The sequence below is a fragment of the Rhinopithecus bieti genome, unplaced genomic scaffold, assembly GCF_001698545.2.
Source record: "Rhinopithecus bieti isolate Rb0 unplaced genomic scaffold, ASM169854v2 scaffold_56975, whole genome shotgun sequence".
Classification (NCBI taxonomy): Eukaryota; Metazoa; Chordata; class Mammalia; order Primates; family Cercopithecidae; genus Rhinopithecus; species Rhinopithecus bieti.
Window position 1 is genome coordinate 85,651 of NW_016823127.1, and position 21,572 is coordinate 107,222.

General features: G+C 53.3%; 1 protein-coding gene across 2 annotated transcripts in view; it reads right to left on the reverse strand.

Annotated features, from left to right (window-relative positions):
* The window catches only part of LOC108521469 (DNA dC->dU-editing enzyme APOBEC-3B-like), a 41,744-nt gene that overhangs the window by 14,856 nt on the left and 5,316 nt on the right, over nucleotides 1–21,572 (reverse strand). Inside the window, exons 4-9 of one of the 2 annotated variants that reach the window (XM_017861320.1) lie at nucleotides 20,734–20,878; nucleotides 20,413–20,527; nucleotides 15,496–15,649; nucleotides 14,613–14,907; nucleotides 14,081–14,196; nucleotides 13,465–13,800 (exon numbers count right to left, since the gene is read on the reverse strand). In XM_017861320.1, the coding sequence (XP_017716809.1) occupies nucleotides 13,786–13,800; nucleotides 14,081–14,196; nucleotides 14,613–14,907; nucleotides 15,496–15,649; nucleotides 20,413–20,527; nucleotides 20,734–20,878 (840 nt within the window). In that variant the 3' untranslated portion in view covers nucleotides 13,465–13,785. Of the gene's footprint in view, nucleotides 1–13,464; nucleotides 13,801–14,080; nucleotides 14,197–14,612; nucleotides 14,908–15,495; nucleotides 15,650–20,412; nucleotides 20,528–20,733; nucleotides 21,014–21,572 lie in introns of those variants that run through there. The other variant, XM_017861322.1, reaches the window with a different exon arrangement.

Below are 21,572 nucleotides of genomic sequence, written 5' to 3' on the forward strand. Positions count from 1 at the left end.
AGTTGGAGTCTCGCTCTGTTGCCCAGGCTGGAGTGCAGTGGCGTGATCTCGGCTCACTGCAAGCTCCCCTTCCCAGGTTCACGCCATTCTCCTGCCTTAGCCTCCCGAGTAGCTGGGACTACAGGCACCCCCCACCACCCCCGGCTAATTTTTGTTTTTTTTTTTTTAGTAAAAGATGGGTTTCACCATGTTAGCCAGGATGGTCTCGATCTCCTGACTTTGTGATCCACCTGCCTCCCAAAGTGCTGGGATTACAGGTGTGAGCCACCGTGCCCAGCTCTAACTTTGCCTCTTAAAATGCTTGAATTACAGACATGAGCCACTGTACCCTTCCACAGTAATGCTTTTTAGGGGTGTATTAGTTGGGGTTCAGCCAATAAACAGAACCACTAAGATGTATATATTTCGTTTATGAATTTAAAACATATGAATCTGACCTTCGCTGCCTCTGATGCTGGAGCTTGAAGTCTGCGGCGGGGTGGTGCAAGGGGCCGTCACAAAGGGATGAGGGACACTAGGTGTGGGAGAGCAAGAACCGGCTAGAACCCACAGGTCTGAGCTGTGGAGCCCACGAGGAGAGACAGAACCCATGTCATCGTTCTCGCCTCTGACTTTAATCATGTCCTACCGGGGCCCTTCCTCAAAGAACTAAAGACACACACTTGGCTCAGGATCAGAGACACTCAGGGACCATCTAGGACCACTCCTGGCAGCTGCAGGCCCAGGTGCTGCTTCACACCAAGGAGACGTGAGCATGCCAGAAAAGGGCTACAGCCTTGCTTCCTCCCAGCAGACTTGCCAGGGTGGTCTTTCCGTGGCTCACCCTGAAATCTGACCACCAGGAAGGAGGGGCATCCTGACTTGGTGCACACATTACAGAGCTTCCACAAGGGGGCAGAAGAGCTGCCCCCAAACCCTGAGAATTTGAGTAGGATTGCATCAAATCTGTAGATTTAACTTTTTTTTTTTTGAGATGGAGTCTCGCTCTGTCACCCAAGCTGAAGTGCAGTGGCTTGGTCTCGGCTCACTGCAACCTCCACCTCCCGGGTTTAAGCAATTCTTCTGCCTCAGCCTCCCGAGTAGTTAGGATTACAGGCACACACTACCATGCCTGGCTAATTTTTTGTATTTTCAGTAGAGACCGGGTTTCACCATGTTGGCCAGGGTCTCAAATTCTTGATCTCAAGTGATCTGTCTGCCTCAGCCTCCCAAAGTGCTGAGATTACAGGCATGAGCAACCACACTCGGCCGATTTAACCTCTTGATATTAAGTTTTTCAATCCCAAAACATGGTATATCTCACCATTGATTTAGGTATTTTTAAAAACTTTCTCTTAGTTCTTAGTAGAGTTTTGTAGTTTTCCGTGTATGGGTCTTATGCAACTTTAAAATTTTTTTTTTTTTTTTTGAGATACAGTCTTGCCCTGTCACCCAGGCTGGAGTACAGTGGCTCAATCACAGCTCACTGCAATCTTGAGCTCCCCAGGCTCAGGTGATCCTCTTGTCTCAGCCTCCCAAGTAGTTGGGAGTACAGGTGCACACCTCCACATCCAGCTAATTTTTGTATTTTTTGTAGAGATAAGGTTTCACTATGTTGCCCAGGCTGGTCTTCAACTCTTAGGCTTAAGCAATCCACCCACCTCAGCCTCCTAAAGTGCTGGGATAGCATGCGTGAGCCACTGCACCTTGCCTGCAAGAATACTTTTTTTTTTTTTTCTTTTGAGACGGAGTCTCACTCTGTCACCCAGGCTGGAGTGCAGTGGTGCAATCTCAGTTCACTGCAACCTCCACCTCCCGGGTTCAAGCAGTTCTCCTGCCTCAGCCTCCCGAGTAGCTGGGACTACAGGCACACCCCACCACACCCAGCTAATGTCCATATTTTTAGTAGAGATGGGGTTTCACCATGTTAGTCAGACTGATCTCAAACTCCTGACCTTAGGTGATTCACCTGCCTCCCCTCCCAAAGTGCTGGGATTACTGGCATCATCCACTGTGCCCGACCATCAAGATGATTTTTAACGCTCCATTTACAGGGACAGATTTCTGGTGATAGATAACAACCAATATTCTAAATAGCTCACTATGGGCCAGGTGCTCTTTATAATATATGTAGCTATAATATGAATATGAACAAACTCATTTAAGCCTCACAGCCCACAATGAGGTCCCAGTGGCCCCCAACCCCCTCACTTCCCTCTCGTCCTCCTCCACTCTGCCACGGTCATCACACCCAAAGCCAAATGCCCATCAACAACAGCCTCCCGAGTAGCTGGGATTACAGGTGTTCACCTTCACACCTGGCCAACTTTTATATTTTTAATAGAGATGGAGTTTCACCATGTTGGCCAGGCTGGTCATGAACTCCTGACCTTAAGTGATCCACCTGCCTCAGCCTCCCAAAATGCTGGGATTACAGGCAAAATTCTGGGATTAGTGCCCGGCCCTAAGATGCTATTTTAATAGCAAATACTTTCTACTTTTTATCATTGAGATGGTCATGTGGCTTTTCTCCTTTAATCTATTGATATAGTTGCAATATCTTTCTGTTTGACAAGTAGTATTGGCTTGTGGTTTGGATTCACTATTAAAAGAGACATGATAGTCTTCACCCAGTATGCATTTCCTTGGCTTTAAGAAAAGATACAGGACAGATGGGACAGTGCGTATAGCAGCACAGAGTGGAAGTCTCAGGACTCCCACATGTAGCTTCTGAGGCCCCTTGTCACTCAAACACTTGGTCCTGAGGCTGAGGGAGTGTGGACCTGCCCAGCTCTGGGAAGCCATCAGCTCTGAGGCCTTCAGATTTAATGCCTTCTTTGTTTCTTTCTTTCTTTCTTTCTTTTTTTTCTGGAAACTGAGTCTTGCTCTATCACCCAGGCTGGAGTGTAGTGGTGCGATCTCAGCTCACGATAACCTCTGCCTCCTCGCTAGAACTCAGAAAGTAGAGGTTGCAGTGAGCCAAGATTGCACCATTACACTCCAGCCTGGGAAACAGAGCAAGACTCCATCTCAAGAAAACAAAGCAAAACAACAAAAATTCTATATTTAAAATTTAATTAGCTTTTTTTTTTTTTTTCAGATGAGTCTCGCTCTGTCTCCCAGGCTGGAGTGCAGTGGCACGATCTTGGCTCACTGCAAGCTCCGCCTCCCGGGTTCAAGACATTCTGCTGCCTCAGCCTCTCGAGTAGCTGGGATTATAGGCATGTGCCACCATGCCCAGCCAATTTTTGTATTTTCAGTAGAGACGGGGTTTCACTATGTTGACCAGGCTGGTCTCAAACTCCTGACCTCAAGCGATCTGCCCGCCTCAGCCTCCCAAAGAGCTGGGATTACAGGCGTGAGCCACCCTGCCCAGCCCAGATTTTTTTTTTTTTTTTTTAATGAAACATTGTATCTGAACTAAGGAAGTTGCATGTAAAGTTAGGTAAATGGTAAAATACAAAAAAGAAAGAAAGAATCTTTGTAACTGATTTCAAGACTTGTTTCAATTGTCTCAGCCAGGTTTGAACACCTGGATAGAGACCTACCTGGCTGGATCAACCCCAGCTCTGCTTTGCAACCTCTAACTGCAATAGTCAGTTTCCTCATCTGAACAGAGAAGGTGAAAATGATGGCTCCTCACTGTACTGCTGGGCGCAAGGGTTCAGTGAGCCACTCCCCTTCAGGCATAAGGAACGGAGCCTAGTGGGTGGTCAGCACTCAGTAGATGTTGCTTATTTCTGCTTCTGTTTGAGTTGTTAAAGTTTACAGCCAGGGGAGTCATAACACCCAGTGCCAGCTCCCATTTTGGGGCTATGCTCACTCAAGGACCGTAGCACCGGACAAACATGGGCTGACAGCCTGCGTGTCCTCCCAAAGGCAGAAACAGCAAGGCTTAGGAACAGGGGAGGAAGGGCTGGGAGCACCAAGGGTGACTGCAGAGTCCAGCCCAGGAGACTGGGGGTGTCCAGCTGAAGAATCCAATTTGGTGTCATAAGTGACCAACATTGAGACCCGGGACCCAGTCGGAGGGAGGACAGGGCCAGGACAGAAGGCCCAGGGAGAGGAGGTTCCATTCAGCTGGGAGGAGGACGCTCACAGTCACAGGAGCCCCCAGAGGAGGGGGTCAGAGTAGAAAAGTGACCACAGTGTGTACGGCCTTGGCCTGGCCTCTGTATTTCTTCTCCTCAAGTTTGGTTTCTCTTATCTTTACCATTTGAGGCCTCACCTGGCATGATGCTCTTCAGGGTCTCTGTCAATGGAGCACCCGTCCAGAAGGCAGAACTGGGGAAGCCAGCCCCACCCTTCCCTGGTTCCAGGACATGGGAGGTGCAGATCTGGGTTCTGCCCAGAAGCCATGAAAGTCCATCTGATATTAGCCTTGGTTTCCTGGACTGGGACGGACTCCCGTACATCCCTGCAGCCTTAGGGCAGGTCATCCGGGTGATGCTACTCTGGGTGGCAAAGCCAAAACCCAAAAAGGACGGGCAGGCCGGGCGTGGTGGCTCATGCTTGTAATCCCAGCACTTTGGGAGGCCGAGGTGGGCAGATCACTTGAAGTCAGGAGTTTGAGACCAGCCTGGCCAACAAGGTGAAACCCAGTCTCTACCAAAAATATAAAATATTAGCTGGGTGTGGTGGCACGCACCTGTAATCCCAGCTACTCAGGAGGCTGACACAGGAGAATCGCTTGAACCCAGGAGGCAGAGGTGGCAGTGAGCCGAGATGGTGCCACTGCACTCCAGCCTGAGTGACAAAGCAAGACTCTGTCTCAAAAAAGACAAAAAACAAAAAATAAGACAAGCAAGGGCAGGTGCAGGCCAGCCCCATCCCTGTGCTTCCCAGCACCTGGCCCAGGTTCTGCAGGTCACAGACTGCTGGGTGTCCAAGCGGAGCTGCAGGGTCTCCTCCAATGTGGCCTGGGGGTCCTGCGACCGGACTGTCACCGGACTCTGCTGAGGAAAGGGACAAAGGTTTATGCCGCACGTCTCTGCTGCATGCTCGCCCTCTAGAGGGTGTGACCTGAACAGCACACTTGAGAAGTCACATTTTTCTTACCTGCTTACAGTTGACGAGGGGGTCTGTTAAGGAAAAGCAGGCTGGGTGGTGACAGCAGGCTTTGGTAAAAAGTTTCTGTCTGCCCCAGAGCTTGGGTCCAGGCTCTATTCTGGTGTTACCGAGGGCTGCAGCAGGGTGTGCTGGGAGACCAACATGGATGGGTTTACAAACCAGAAATGTTAGACTACACAAAGAGTTTTACATCTGTAAACCATTTCATCTGATGACAAACTCAGACTCAAGTGTTTACAGCACACTGGGGCAAAAATACTGTCTGGAGTTAAATTCTCAGTAGCAAATTGTACAAGCCAGAGAGCAGGGCAGTGCCTCCAGAGAGGAGAGAAGAGAGGGTGGGTGGGGCCCCCCACAAGCACAGAGGGAGGCCGGGACCCTCCCTGGCCAACGGTAGACAGGGGGAGCCACTGTCTGGGCTTCTGACTCCCATGAACCAGCCCAGGGTAGGTTAGATGTGAGTGGGAATGATTTTACTCCAGTCCCTGGACCCAGGATCTTCCATAAGAGCCACAACCTCAAACAGCAGGGCGGACTCCCCTGGGACTGCTGTGCCCCCCGCCAGTGCCGCCACCCTGCACACCCACTTTCCTCTGGGCACTGGAGCCTGACTCTCTCAGGGCAGCAAAAAACCAGTGGGAACTGGCCCCTTCCTGGTCCTCTTGAGGTCAGGTCAGGGCAGAATTTGTAAGGACGGAGGGCAGGACTCCCTGGGGGTGACTCTGGGCTCATATCAGTGCTGCAGTCCTTAGAGTGACTGGGATAAGAGTGTGCACCGTCCCTGGGCCAGCTGGAGGGAAGGAAAGAGATTGTGCCCTTTCCTGGGGAGCGACAGCACCTCCCCATTTCGGCCTCTGCGACACTGAGGGAAAATGAGAGACCCCACATCCCGCTGGAGTTTCCACCGGAGCCAGGAAAGGTCCCCGGGACAGGAAGGAGCTGGTTCCGCATGTGGGCGGCAGGGATGGGAGCAGGGAGAACGGCCTCCTTCACAGGTGCAGGCTTTGCCCGAGATTCACCTTAGTCCCATGTAAGGGGGGACAAGGCAGGTACCCAGCAGGGGTCCAGAATATTGAGGGACAGAGCAGGGCAGAGGGACCCTGGGCAGGTGCTGGGCTGTGCAGCCCGGGTCACCCTGGGACCGGAATGGAGGTCCCGCTTGGGTCTGGAGTCCATGCTGCTGTGTACGAGGTCCTGGCTCGGCCACCACTGTGGGGCCCCGTCTCCCTACACCCCAGAGGGACCACAGGCTCTCCGTTCCCAGCCCAGGTCCCAGCAGTGTCATGGGGCTGTGTCCAGTCACCTCACCAGGACTCACAGGGCTCCCAGGTCATGGGCAACACTGTGAGTTGAGGCCCCGGGAGACAGGGGGTCTGGGCCCTTGGAAGGTGGGGTTCGGGGGCCGGGGTCGGGTCTCCTGGGACCTGCCCTGTGACATGACTAACTGTGGAGCTCTTTCACCAGCTGAACCCCTCTGGCCTCCCCTACACTGGCTCCTTTCCCAGAATGACTGCACGATTTTCATCACTCGCTTCCAACAAGTGGAGTTCGGGCTGTTGTCAAACCCAGAGACACAAGCAAAGGGCAGCTTGGACAACCCGGTCCCTCCTGCACCCGCCCCTCTGTGGGAAACGCCGAAGTCCTCAGCTCAGGGCAGGGCTGGGGTGTGCCCCGGAGTGCTCTGGGGCACCTGGAGGAGGTTTCTTTTCGTCAAGTCTCTGTCACTGTGTGTGGGTGCGTGTGTTGTGTGTGCATGTGTTGTGTGTATGTGTGTCTTGTGCGTGCTTGTGTGTTGTGTGTGCATGTGTTGTGTGTCTTGTGCATGTTTGTGTGTTGTGTGTGTTGTATGTGTTGTATGTGTGTTGTGCATGTTTGTGTGTTGTGTGTCTTGGGCATGTTTGTGTGTTGTGTGTGTGTTTGTGTGTGTGTTGTGTGTGTTGTGCGTGTGTGTGTTGTGTGTGTGTTTGTGTGTGTGTTGTGTGTGTTGTGCGTGTTTGTGTGTTGTGTGTGTGTCTTGTGCATGCTTGTGTGTGTGTCTTGTGCATGTTTGTGTGTTGTGTGTATGCGTTGTGTGTGTATGTGTTGTGTGTGTGTATGTGTGTGTTGTGTGTGTTGTGTGTGTGTGTGTTTGTGTGTTGTGTGTGTGTGTTGTGTATGTGTTGTGTGTGTGTTTGTGTGTTGTGTGTGTCTAGGCCAGGGAAGCAGTGAGTCGTTTCTGTCCAGGAGCAGCTATGTGTGAGGCCAGTTCTTGGTCTTTTACGCGGCTTCTGCAGACTTTCCAGAAATCGTGAGGTAGGAGCCGCCTGCTGTAATCAGGCACATAAGTCACACATCCCAGAGTTGGGAACCAGCGCAGAAGGCCCAGGACAGACCCCAAACTGAAGCCACAGCCCTGACACCTGACACCCTAGCCCTGGGCTCCATCTCTGCCTCTGGAGCCTCCTGTCTCCAGGGCTCAGCTCCCCTCCCCTCTGTGGCTGGGCTCTGCCTCCTGGGCTGCTCCTCTCCCCAGCCCTCTCTCTGGGCCCAGCCTGGACACCTGCCCCCTTCCTGGGCTGCTTCCGCTGACTGGCCCTGTCCTGGGTCTCAGCCATGGCCTCCCCTGGGCTCCCTCTCTAGGGGGTTGGAATCAGGAAGGGATGGACACAGGGCTGCTTCGGAGGGCCCCTGCCTGCACCTGTGTGGCTCCTTTCCAACAGGGAGACTGGCTGCTGGCTGTCCTCTTACTGCGGCCTGTCCCTTCCAATCAGCTCCCGGGGCTCTGTGAGTGAGGGTGGGGTCTGCATTTAGGTTCCTCTCCTGTGAGGTTTAACAGAGTTTTCTGGCTCCAAAGGGATGTCGTGTGACCTTTGCCCTGCTACAGGTCCAGTACACCAGGAAAGACATCTACACATTTGCTAACGTTTTTTGTTGTTTTGTTTTGTTTTGTTTTCTTTTCTTTCTTTTTTTTGAGATACAGTCTTGCTCTGTTGCCCAGGCTGGTGTGCAGTGGCACGATCTCGGCTCACTGCAAGCTCCGCTTCCCGGGTTCACACCATTCTCCTGCCTCAGCCTCCTGAGTAGCTGGGACTACAGGCGCCCGCCACCTCGCCCGGCTAATTTTTTACACTTGATCTTAGCCAAAAGGCCGAGAAGCGATCGCCCGGCTAATTTTTTGTATGTGTTAGTGTTTATGTAAACACTTGCAATTCATGATACAATTGCTGAGCCAAAGCAATAATGGAAGATTCTTAATGTTTTATTAGTCTAGATACGAAGCCAGTTAATCATTTCATTAATAAATTGAAAACTATTCTGAGAACATTGAGCACAATCTTACTATTATATACTTAGAACATAAGAGANGAGTAGCTGGGATTATAGGCATGTGCCACCATGCCCAGCCAATTTTTGTATTTTCAGTAGAGACGGGGTTTCACTATGTTGACCAGGCTGGTCTCAAACTCCTGACCTCAAGCGATCTGCCCGCCTCAGCCTCCCAAAGAGCTGGGATTACAGGCGTGAGCCACCCTGCCCAGCCCAGATTTTTTTTTTTTTTTTTTAATGAAACATTGTATCTGAACTAAGGAAGTTGCATGTAAAGTTAGGTAAATGGTAAAATACAAAAAAGAAAGAAAGAATCTTTGTAACTGATTTCAAGACTTGTTTCAATTGTCTCAGCCAGGTTTGAACACCTGGATAGAGACCTACCTGGCTGGATCAACCCCAGCTCTGCTTTGCAACCTCTAACTGCAATAGTCAGTTTCCTCATCTGAACAGAGAAGGTGAAAATGATGGCTCCTCACTGTACTGCTGGGCGCAAGGGTTCAGTGAGCCACTCCCCTTCAGGCATAAGGAACGGAGCCTAGTGGGTGGTCAGCACTCAGTAGATGTTGCTTATTTCTGCTTCTGTTTGAGTTGTTAAAGTTTACAGCCAGGGGAGTCATAACACCCAGTGCCAGCTCCCATTTTGGGGCTATGCTCACTCAAGGACCGTAGCACCGGACAAACATGGGCTGACAGCCTGCGTGTCCTCCCAAAGGCAGAAACAGCAAGGCTTAGGAACAGGGGAGGAAGGGCTGGGAGCACCAAGGGTGACTGCAGAGTCCAGCCCAGGAGACTGGGGTGTCCAGCTGAAGAATCCAATTTGGTGTCATAAGTGACCAACATTGAGACCCGGGACCCAGTCGGAGGGAGGACAGGGCCAGGACAGAAGGCCCAGGGAGAGGAGGTTCCATTCAGCTGGGAGGAGGACGCTCACAGTCACAGGAGCCCCAGAGGAGGGGTCAGAGTAGAAAAGTGACCACAGTGTGTACGGCCTTGGCCTGGCCTCTGTATTTCTTCTCCTCAAGTTTGGTTTCTCTTATCTTTACCATTTGAGGCCTCACCTGGCATGATGCTCTTCAGGGTCTCTGTCAATGGAGCACCCGTCCAGAAGGCAGAACTGGGGAAGCCAGCCCCACCCTTCCCTGGTTCCAGGACATGGGAGGTGCAGATCTGGGTTCTGCCCAGAAGCCATGAAAGTCCATCTGATATTAGCCTTGGTTTCCTGGACTGGGACGGACTCCCGTACATCCCTGCAGCCTTAGGGCAGGTCATCCGGGTGATGCTACTCTGGGTGGCAAAGCCAAAACCCAAAAGGACGGGCAGGCCGGGCGTGGTGGCTCATGCTTGTAATCCCAGCACTTTGGGAGGCCGAGGTGGGCAGATCACTTGAAGTCAGGAGTTTGAGACCAGCCTGGCCAACAAGGTGAAACCCAGTCTCTACCAAAATATAAAATATTAGCTGGGTGTGGTGGCACGCACCTGTAATCCCAGCTACTCAGGAGGCTGACACAGGAGAATCGCTTGAACCCAGGAGGCAGAGGTGGCAGTGAGCCGAGATGGTGCCACTGCACTCCAGCCTGAGTGACAAAGCAAGACTCTGTCTCAAAAAAGACAAAAAACAAAAAATAAGACAAGCAAGGGCAGGTGCAGGCCAGCCCCATCCCTGTGCTTCCCAGCACCTGGCCCAGGTTCTGCAGGTCACAGACTGCTGGGTGTCCAAGCGGAGCTGCAGGGTCTCCTCCAATGTGGCCTGGGGTCCTGCGACCGGACTGTCACCGGACTCTGCTGAGGAAAGGGACAAAGGTTTATGCCGCACGTCTCTGCTGCATGCTCGCCCTCTAGAGGGTGTGACCTGAACAGCACACTTGAGAAGTCACATTTTCTTACCTGCTTACAGTTGACGAGGGGTCTGTTAAGGAAAAGCAGGCTGGGTGGTGACAGCAGGCTTTGGTAAAAGTTTCTGTCTGCCCCAGAGCTTGGGTCCAGGCTCTATTCTGGTGTTACCGAGGGCTGCAGCAGGGTGTGCTGGGAGACCAACATGGATGGGTTTACAAACCAGAAATGTTAGACTACACAAAGAGTTTTACATCTGTAAACCATTTCATCTGATGACAAACTCAGACTCAAGTGTTTACAGCACACTGGGGCAAAATACTGTCTGGAGTTAAATTCTCAGTAGCAAATTGTACAAGCCAGAGAGCAGGGCAGTGCCTCCAGAGAGGAGAGAAGAGAGGGTGGGTGGGGCCCCCCACAAGCACAGAGGGAGGCCGGGACCCTCCCTGGCCAACGGTAGACAGGGGAGCCACTGTCTGGGCTTCTGACTCCCATGAACCAGCCCAGGGTAGGTTAGATGTGAGTGGGAATGATTTTACTCCAGTCCCTGGACCCAGGATCTTCCATAAGAGCCACAACCTCAAACAGCAGGGCGGACTCCCCTGGGACTGCTGTGCCCCCCGCCAGTGCCGCCACCCTGCACACCCACTTTCCTCTGGGCACTGGAGCCTGACTCTCTCAGGGCAGCAAAAAACCAGTGGGAACTGGCCCCTTCCTGGTCCTCTTGAGGTCAGGTCAGGGCAGAATTTGTAAGGACGGAGGGCAGGACTCCCTGGGGTGACTCTGGGCTCATATCAGTGCTGCAGTCCTTAGAGTGACTGGGATAAGAGTGTGCACCGTCCCTGGGCCAGCTGGAGGGAAGGAAAGAGATTGTGCCCTTTCCTGGGGAGCGACAGCACCTCCCCATTTCGGCCTCTGCGACACTGAGGGAAAATGAGAGACCCCACATCCCGCTGGAGTTTCCACCGGAGCCAGGAAAGGTCCCCGGGACAGGAAGGAGCTGGTTCCGCATGTGGGCGGCAGGGATGGGAGCAGGGAGAACGGCCTCCTTCACAGGTGCAGGCTTTGCCCGAGATTCACCTTAGTCCCATGTAAGGGGGGACAAGGCAGGTACCCAGCAGGGGTCCAGAATATTGAGGGACAGAGCAGGGCAGAGGGACCCTGGGCAGGTGCTGGGCTGTGCAGCCCGGGTCACCCTGGGACCGGAATGGAGGTCCCGCTTGGGTCTGGAGTCCATGCTGCTGTGTACGAGGTCCTGGCTCGGCCACCACTGTGGGGCCCCGTCTCCCTACACCCCAGAGGGACCACAGGCTCTCCGTTCCCAGCCCAGGTCCCAGCAGTGTCATGGGGCTGTGTCCAGTCACCTCACCAGGACTCACAGGGCTCCCAGGTCATGGGCAACACTGTGAGTTGAGGCCCCGGGAGACAGGGGGTCTGGGCCCTTGGAAGGTGGGGTTCGGGGGCCGGGGTCGGGTCTCCTGGGACCTGCCCTGTGACATGACTAACTGTGGAGCTCTTTCACCAGCTGAACCCCTCTGGCCTCCCCTACACTGGCTCCTTTCCCAGAATGACTGCACGATTTTCATCACTCGCTTCCAACAAGTGGAGTTCGGGCTGTTGTCAAACCCAGAGACACAAGCAAAGGGCAGCTTGGACAACCCGGTCCCTCCTGCACCCGCCCCTCTGTGGGAAACGCCGAAGTCCTCAGCTCAGGGCAGGGCTGGGGTGTGCCCCGGAGTGCTCTGGGGCACCTGGAGGAGGTTTCTTTTCGTCAAGTCTCTGTCACTGTGTGTGGGTGCGTGTGTTGTGTGTGCATGTGTTGTGTGTATGTGTGTCTTGTGCGTGCTTGTGTGTTGTGTGTGCATGTGTTGTGTGTCTTGTGCATGTTTGTGTGTTGTGTGTGTTGTATGTGTTGTATGTGTGTTGTGCATGTTTGTGTGTTGTGTGTCTTGGGCATGTTTGTGTGTTGTGTGTGTGTTTGTGTGTGTGTTGTGTGTGTTGTGCGTGTGTGTGTTGTGTGTGTGTTTGTGTGTGTGTTGTGTGTGTTGTGCGTGTTTGTGTGTTGTGTGTGTGTCTTGTGCATGCTTGTGTGTGTGTCTTGTGCATGTTTGTGTGTTGTGTGTATGCGTTGTGTGTGTATGTGTTGTGTGTGTGTATGTGTGTGTTGTGTGTGTTGTGTGTGTGTGTGTTTGTGTGTTGTGTGTGTGTGTTGTGTATGTGTTGTGTGTGTGTTTGTGTGTTGTGTGTGTCTAGGCCAGGGAAGCAGTGAGTCGTTTCTGTCCAGGAGCAGCTATGTGTGAGGCCAGTTCTTGGTCTTTTACGCGGCTTCTGCAGACTTTCCAGAAATCGTGAGGTAGGAGCCGCCTGCTGTAATCAGGCACATAAGTCACACATCCCAGAGTTGGGAACCAGCGCAGAAGGCCCAGGACAGACCCCAAACTGAAGCCACAGCCCTGACACCTGACACCCTAGCCCTGGGCTCCATCTCTGCCTCTGGAGCCTCCTGTCTCCAGGGCTCAGCTCCCCTCCCCTCTGTGGCTGGGCTCTGCCTCCTGGGCTGCTCCTCTCCCCAGCCCTCTCTCTGGGCCCAGCCTGGACACCTGCCCCCTTCCTGGGCTGCTTCCGCTGACTGGCCCTGTCCTGGGTCTCAGCCATGGCCTCCCCTGGGCTCCCTCTCTAGGGGGTTGGAATCAGGAAGGGATGGACACAGGGCTGCTTCGGAGGGCCCCTGCCTGCACCTGTGTGGCTCCTTTCCAACAGGGAGACTGGCTGCTGGCTGTCCTCTTACTGCGGCCTGTCCCTTCCAATCAGCTCCCGGGGCTCTGTGAGTGAGGGTGGGGTCTGCATTTAGGTTCCTCTCCTGTGAGGTTTAACAGAGTTTTCTGGCTCCAAAGGGATGTCGTGTGACCTTTGCCCTGCTACAGGTCCAGTATACCAGGAAAGACATCTACACATTTGCTAACGTTTTTTGTTGTTTTTGTTTTTGTTTTGTTTTTCTTTTTCTTTCTTTTTTTTGAGATACAGTCTTGCTCTGTTGCCCAGGCTGGTGTGCAGTGGCACGATCTCGGCTCACTGCAAGCTCCGCTTCCCGGGTTCACACCATTCTCCTGCCTCAGCCTCCTGAGTAGCTGGGACTACAGGCGCCCGCCACCTCGCCCGGCTAATTTTTTACACTTGATCTTAGCCAAAAGGCCGAGAAGCGATCGCCCGGCTAATTTTTTGTATGTGTTAGTGTTTATGTAAACACTTGCAATTCATGATACAATTGCTGAGCCAAAGCAATAATGGAAGATTCTTAATGTTTTATTAGTCTAGATACGAAGCCAGTTAATCATTTCATTAATAAATTGAAAACTATTCTGAGAACATTGAGCACAATCTTACTATTATATACTTAGAACATAAGAGAAATTTTCAATTAAAATTAATTCACTCTGATTTTTAAAAAATCTATTTGTCAGGAGCGCCTTGCTTTGCTGGTGTCTGTGAGTGGCTGGAGACGGTGGTGAACGGCCTGTTGGCATTTCTTGGAAGAGGATCTTTTATTCTGAGGCTCAACCCAAGTCTCTGCCTTCCTTAGAGACTGAGGCCCATCCTTCAGTTTCCCTGATTCTGGAAGAGCAGTGGGGTTGAATGGAGCAGGAGGTGAGAGAGTGGAAAGAGGGCATAGGGAGGAGGCCTGGGGACAATGACAATGACCGGAGAGGAGGGAGGGATGGGGAGGTGGGAGAGAAAGGGAGGCTGTGAGAAGGAAAGGGAGGGATGAAGCTGGGCGCCCTGGGGAGAGCAGGGAACCCAGAGGAGGCTCTGAGCAGAGGGGAAGGCAAGGCCCAGGGGAGAGGGGAGGAGGGGGAGGCCGATGGGGCACTAGGCAGGGGGAGGAAGCCGTCACCTGGAGAATGGCCCGAAGCCTCCCACTCAGGGCTTGGCTGTGCTCATCTAGTCCATCCCAGGGCTGGAAGGGACATCCCTGGCGGTCCACAAAGGTGTCCCAACAGTACTCAAATTCTGAAAAGGGACAGGGGAGATAAGTCATGCTCTGGCTGTGGGGACCAGTCGGCACCAAGAGCCCGTGACTCTCAGGACAGACTTCCCACATCCTGGTTTCAGTCCCTCCTTTCCCTCTTCCTCCCCTAGGGACTGAGCTCCTTCATCAGGCACTTCCTTCCCACTGGAATCTGGGCCAGCCCAGTTCTCATTCTTTCGGGAAACCCCAAGTTCTGCTTCCACTTCCAGCCACCCTCCCTTCCCTCCCTGGGGCCACACCTCCTGGCCTGGCCTCTCTCTTCCCATAGACCCCAGAGTCGGGTCCCAGAGTGCAGCCATCGTCTCTGCAGGCAGCAGACCAAGGCCTTTCTCCTTTTCTTCCCAGAGACCTCTCCTGCCCCCACCCACCCTACCCCACCCAAACCTTCCACTCTTACCCTCGTAGGTCATGATGAAGACTTGGGCCCCAGCATCCCGCAGCGTTCGCAGTGCCTCCTGATACAAGGGGTCGTAATCATAGATGCGGGCAGCGAAGATGCGCAGTCTCACGTGTGTGTTCTCCTGAAGGAACGAACGCACTTGCTCGGCACAGCCCCAGCTGAAGCAGGGGCTCCAGGAGATGAACCAAGTGACCCTGTGCATCTGGGCCGGGTCCAACTGCCAAGAAGGAACCTGGTCCAGGAAGCACAGCTCTGCGTGGCAGCCATCAACGCCATGGAGAGGATTCTTAGCCTAGAAAAGGAAACAGAGTGTGAGGTGATGTGTGGTGAACAGGGAGGGAGGGCCAGGACCAGGTGGGGCTGGGGAGGCGGGGGCCTCCAGCACAAAATTAGAGGGGTCGCCCAAACCCCAGTTATTAGGATGCATGATTTTCTCTGCAGTATTGAAAATATCAAATGTTATGCAGAAATCCCAAGATAAGCAAACTATTGTCCATTAAATGCAAGCAGATCGGGAGCAATGAGGTTTGATTTCGCCCAGCTCCGATACACACGGGACGGCACTCTCCTGTCAGTCTTTATTAAAATCTTCAGTTTCATTCATTGTGGTCTATTTGCATTAAATTTGCATTTTAAAATATTGCATTAATTATTAAATCAAATTGCATTTTCTCTATTACTGACTCAACCCAACTGGCCATGGAGAGTCACTGAAGCCAAAGTTTCCCCCCTCAACCCCAGGGCCAAGCAGCAGCAGCTGCAGGAAGCACAGGTGACAGACACTCTGCAGGACACCACAGGTACCACAAAGAACCTTCTGCCCATGCATGTCCCTGGATTGGGAGGACCCTGCCTGGATGCAGGTGGCTGTGTTGGTCACCTGGTTGCATAGAAATCCCCAGTGCTGGTCCATCGGGACCCAGGTGCCATTGTCCAGGTGCTCCACCTCGTAGCACAAGTAGGTCTGGTGCCGTCCAAGGATCGAAAGGTCATTGTTAAAGTTGAAAGTGAACATGTCTGGATCCATCAGGTGTCTGTGGACAAAGGTGGGGGAAACCAAAAGACCTAAGACACCTCCTGGGACTATCCCTTGCTCCTCTCTTGCACCCCCCAATCCTTCTCTGCTCCCCATATACTGAGACACCTGTCAGAGGAGGGGCTTCCACTCATTTTGTGGGGGCCACTGATCTTCTCTCTCTGACCCCTTCTGGGGAATTATCAGGAAGTCAGCACAGTCCTGGGGCCTGTTTAGGCCTTTTCAGGGCCTCCCCAGGGTCAGCTCAGTGTGTTCAGGCCCTCCGGGGAGGACCCTGCTCCTCTTCCTGAGGTAGAGCTGGGTCTCATTCCCTGGCCTCACCGTGCACCCCTGTCCTGGCTCTGCTTACCCACAGCCCCTGCTGGAGATGGACCCGCTGGGGCTTCCTCCTGCCTGCAGGGTTAACTCCTACCACACCCAGCATCGGGGCAGGTACACTCCTGAGGGGGATCACTGGGGAGAAGAACCTGCCAGGGACCTCTTTTCATATAATTCATAGCATTTTCCACATCCCTTAGGATGCCATGAGGTCTCCCAAACGTGCTTCTCAGGCCAGACGGGGCAGCTCAGGACTCCTGGGTTGGAAACACCAGCCCCACCTTGAAGGCCTCTCCCAGCCCCTCTCTATGCATCCTGACATAACCAGAATTAGAAAAATCGGTGTTTGGAGGTAGCAGCAAAAGAAGAGAGAGAGGAGAGGAGAAGAGAGGAGAGGAGAGGAGAGGAGAGGAGAGGAGAGGAGAGGAAAGGAAAGGGAAAGAAAGAAAAGAAAGAAAAGAAAAAGAAAGAAAGAAAGAAAGGAAGGAAGGAAGGAAGGAAGGAAGGAAGGAAGGAAGGAAGGAAGGAAAAGAAAAGAAAAGAAAGAGAAAGAAAGAAAGAAAGAAAGAAGAAAGAAAGAAAGGAAAGAAAGAAAGAAAGAAAGAAAGAAAGAAAGAAAGAAAGAAAGAAAAGAAATATTTGTTCGCCATCATTTTGAGTGGACCTGGGTATGAATCTGGGCTCTACCACTCACTCACTTTGTGTTCTCAAGAAAAGGGAACAAGGCTTCCTCAAAGAAAAGTAGTCCTATAAGCAACCCCCTTTCATTAATATTAGGGAGAATGAGACCACACTGAACATAAAAGGGCTTAGGCCAAGTCCAGAGACACGGAACATTTGTAAGAAATAGCAGATGCTCATTTAAAGACAAGTGAGGAGGATCCCCTCTCCAACCATCTTCACTGGCTGGGGCACAGCACCATTATCCACCGGGATTTTCAGGCTCCCCGTGCACCTGCCCCAGGAGGGGGAAGACCTGGAATTGGCACCATCAGAGGAGAGACCAGCGCTGGGACCAAAACTGAGAACCTAGAGCAGAAAGCCAGGTCTAGAGAAAGGGTGAGGAGGAAAAGAGAGGCCTCTGGGGTTTGAGGGTGGGAGGTGAGTGCTCATCAGAAAAGCTCGAAGAGAAGTTCTTGTCACCTTTTTAGCATGTGGGGACTGGAAACACTTGTGCTTCAGTCCTGAGTCCTGGCTGTTTCTGTGGCCAGCACTGCTATAGGCCAGGCCTGCCCAGCACACAGTCTGAACTCCCCAAACACACTCTGAAAAGTCTCCTGCCTGGGCAGAGGGGCTGCAGGGGTGGGTGGGATACGACAGGGTGGGTGGGAGGTCAATGGCCCCTGTGGGAGTGGCAGGGTGAGGAGCGAGGGTTCACCATCCTGTGATGATGTGTCCTTGACATCGAGGAATCAGGGCAGTGGCGGGGCGGCCCCACCAGCCCAGCAGTGACTGGCCCAGACACAGTGCTGGATACCACAGCCCCCGCTTTCCACAGCTGCTGTTTCCCGAGGACTGCTGGACGCACAGCTCCATGACAAGATTTTGGGAAAGAAAGTCAAGAGTGAGGGTGCTGGGCTCTAAGCAAGGCCTTTTGGGAAGAGGCAAACCCCCTCCACCATCTGATCCCAGGAGAGTCAGGGAGGAAGATCTGGGCCACAGACTTAATGTGGGAGGAGGCTGGGCGCGGTGGCTCATGCCTGTAATCCTAGTATTTTGGGAGGCCCAGGGGGGCGGATCCCGTGAGGACGGGAGTTTGAAACCAGCCTGGCCAACATGATGAAATCCCATTTCTACTAAAAATACAAAAAAAATTAGCTGGGCATGGTGGTGGGCACCTGTAATCCCAGCTACTGAGGAGACTGAGGCAGGAGAATCGCTTGAACCCAGGAGGCAGAGGTTTCAGTGAGCCAAGATCGCACCACTGCACTCTAGCCTAGGTGACTAAGCAAGACTGTCTCCAAAAAAAAAAAAAAAAAAAAAAAGACATATGGCAGGAAAGTACACACAGGAGAGCCCACGCCGGGCACGTCACTCATTGTTGTGTTTTCTGCATTCCCAGCTGCTTAGCTCCTATTTGGGGTATAACTAGGACTTTGGTACTACCTGGTTTCGGAAGACGTCCCTCTTCCAGCAGACAGTTGGGTGGTGCTTTATACCTTCCACTGTGAAGCACAGCCAGGTTTTGTTCTGATCTGTGGCTTTCAGTAGGTTTTTAAAGTGGAGGTAGAATATGTGTGGATACATTGCCTTCATCGGGTTTCTGAGGGCACAAGGGAGAAACCCGCCAATGCAGAGACCCCCACCAGAGTCCTGGGGGCTGATGCCCACTGAATACCACTCCCTGGTATTTGGGCCCTGGGCTCTGGGCCTCCCCCATCCCTCCACAGCCCTGAGAATATCTGCTGCTTTCCCAGGCAGGAAGACTGGGACAGAGAAAGAGGAGGGGAGGCTGGCAGGGGCAGTAGGGCTGGGGTGACCTCTCCCAGCTAGAACCCCAGCTCTCTTCTACCAATGGGACACCCTTAACCTCACCGTTTTTCTGCCACACATCTCCCAACCCATTAGGAAAATGCAACAGACAATAAAACTCTTCACCTTAAAATAATTGCTTGAACATTTCAGCTCAATTACTTCCTCACATTTCACCTGTCCAATAATGATGATGATTATTTTTACATTGGGATCACACCGAATTTCCAGGCCAAGGCTACTCTTCATTTTATTTTTCTAAGACAGAGTCTTACTGTGTCGCCCAGCCTGGAGTGCAATGGCACGATTTTGGCTCACTGCAACCTGCGCCTCCCAGGTTCAACCAATTCTCCTGTCTCAGCCTCCAAAGTAGCTGGGATTACAGGCACCCACCACCACTCCTGGCTAATTTTTTGTATTTTCAGTACAGACGAGGTTTCACCATGCTGGTCAGGCAGGTCTTGAACTCCTGACCTCAAGTGATGCACCCACCTCAGCCTCCCAAAGTGCTAGGATTACAGGCATGAGCCACCATGCCCAGCCTAAAATAAGAGCATTTCTCCTGATCATCATATTTTTTCCTACATTCCAGGTTACAGGTGTCATTCTAAAAGGCGAATGGTGCTCACGGAGGAGGAGCCTGTGTCTGGGGTCATGTGCATCCTCCTCTGCTCACACTGGAGGCATCTTTGGAAGAAATGACTTATTTTCTGATACGGAGACCATTCCCTCCCCTGCACCCTCTCCTAAGACTTTGTATTAAAACAAAGTAAATCTTACAGAAATTCCATCAAAGCACCAAGAACACAATTCCACATTGCTCCAATTATCCTTTGGTCCAATTCTCCCAGTTCCAGAGTTCAAGAATGGTGAGAAGCACACAGAGGGAGCACCCTCCTAAGGCGGGGAGCACTAGCCTGGCCATGGCTTTCAGGGGAGAGTCTCAGCAGGGGGCTTGGGCTGGGGCAGGTGGGGGAGGCGGCCCATTCAGAAGCAGCAGTGGGGCGACAACATAGCAGGGCAAAGAGCCTGGCTGGGAGTAGCGGGGGCAGGGGAAGCGGAGGGGAGAGAGCCTAGGGCTGGGACTGGGGCAGGGGGAGGCCAGGGCTGAGGCCCAGCAGGGCCACCAGGCAGGAAGGGGCAGCAGAGGCCTCGCGGGCAGAGTGGACAGTGGTCCCTGATCTGGGGCTTCATGTGCAGCCTCCTTGGCGGGCTTGTCCTGGCCCTGATGTTAGTCCTGGGCTTGGGTTCTATTTCTATCTTCCAGGGCCCTTGTTCCAGGAGACACCTGCGCTGTGAGTGACCTCCCAGGCCCATCTGAGTGCAGGCCTCACTCCAGGCTGCTTTCTCACCTGGATGGGAGGCCCGCCGGAGGGACCCCTCACCTGGGTGGGAGGACCGCCGGAGGAACCCCTGGATCCTGCCTCAGGAATCATCCCAGGGACGCCCCCACCCAGTAGCTATGTGGTAGGGAGGGAGAGTGAGGGGCAGGTGTCTGCCTCCCCCCATGCCTTCACACTCAGAGGCCACCATTGGAGGGAGGAATAGCGGGTGGGGGTGGCCCTCAGATGTCCCCCCAGGATGCCACACATGCCGCCACACTGAGCTCCTTCCTTCCACATCTCCTGCCCAGAGTTTTTCCCTGACAGGCTGAGTTCTTGCCTCCTCTTGTCCCCATGTCACAGAAGGGGAGCGGCTGGTGTCTCAGGCCACCCTGTCTTGCTGTTTGTTCCTCTAGTCCAAGACCTGGTGCCTTGGAGGCAGAAGGGGCCTCTCATTCACAGGAAGGGCCCAGGAAAGCAGGGAGGAGGCAGTGTGGAGGGAGCACCAGGAGTTAAGGGAAGGCGGTGTGACCATGAGGGCAGGCAGTGGGTCAGGAGAGAGGGCAGGAGGGCCTGGCCAAGGGAGGCCTCAGGAGGATGAGCAGGAGGTGAGAGGAGAGAGACCATGAGGCCAGAGGGAGACCTTCACCTGAGAATCTCCTTTAGCTTGCGGTGCAGGAATGCATAATTGTCATCAAATTTGTACCAAGGCATGAATGGCTGACCTTCATTGTACGCACAGTTTTCCCAGCAGTATGCAAATTCTGAGACGAAGAGGCAGGAAGTAGTCAGGCTCTCCCCTGACCCTGGTCCTGCCCTCCCAGGCCTTGTCTCCTGGCTGTCAGTTGCGGTCAGTGCCGCCCTGCCCCTGCAGGCTGCCCTGGGACACCCCAAGCCATGGCATTGCAGATCCATCCATCTCTCACGCTGTTCCTCTCGCTCATGCTCCCCGGACCCCTCCTCCTCTCACCTTCATAGTCCATGATCTTCACTCGGGCCCCTGCCTGACGCAGCCTGCAGAGCGCCCTCCGCCAATCTCTACCCCGGTAGTAGTAGAGGCGGGCGGCGGAGATGGTCAGGGTGACATTGGGGTGCTCAGTCAGGAATTCAGCCACCTTCGCCACACAGTCCGGGCAGGGGGTCCAGGATACAAACCAGGTGATCTGGAAGCGCTTGTAAGCAGGCAGCTGGTTGCCACAGAACCAAGAGAGGAAGTACATTTCTGCGTGGTGCTCAGGCTCAGAATACACCTGGGAGAGGAGCAGGGGACAGGGGATGATCTGAGAGGGGGAGTAAGAGGAGTGCAGGGGTGGTGCAGGGGGAGGAGGGGCCAGCACAGGAGCCCAGGGGATCTTGCCACTGAAGCTCCTTTCCTCCATTCCCCCCTGTTTGGTTTGAGTGATTGTCTGCTCCAAAGCTCATGTTCAGTGTTAATTGCTGTTGTAACGGCCTTAAGTGGTGGCACCTACAAGCAGTTATGAGGCTGTGGGGACTGCACCTTTGTGGGTGCCACTGCTGTGGTTATTCAAGGGTAACGTCAGCCCCTCTTTCTGTCTCTTGCCTTCTATCTGGAAGGGCAGTATGTCAGACTAAACTCCTGCTTCCTCTTGTCCCGGTGTCATGGAGCAGCAGTGACCCGACATCCCAGTCCACTCTGTCTGGAGCATCCCCTGAGCTTCTGGCAACAACCTTCACCCCCACGTGACTGTGCAGCTCACACGCTGAGGCAGGAGAATCGCTTGAACCCGGCAGGTGGAAGTTGAGTGAGCCATTGCACTCCAGCCCCAGACAACAAGAGCGAAACTTGGT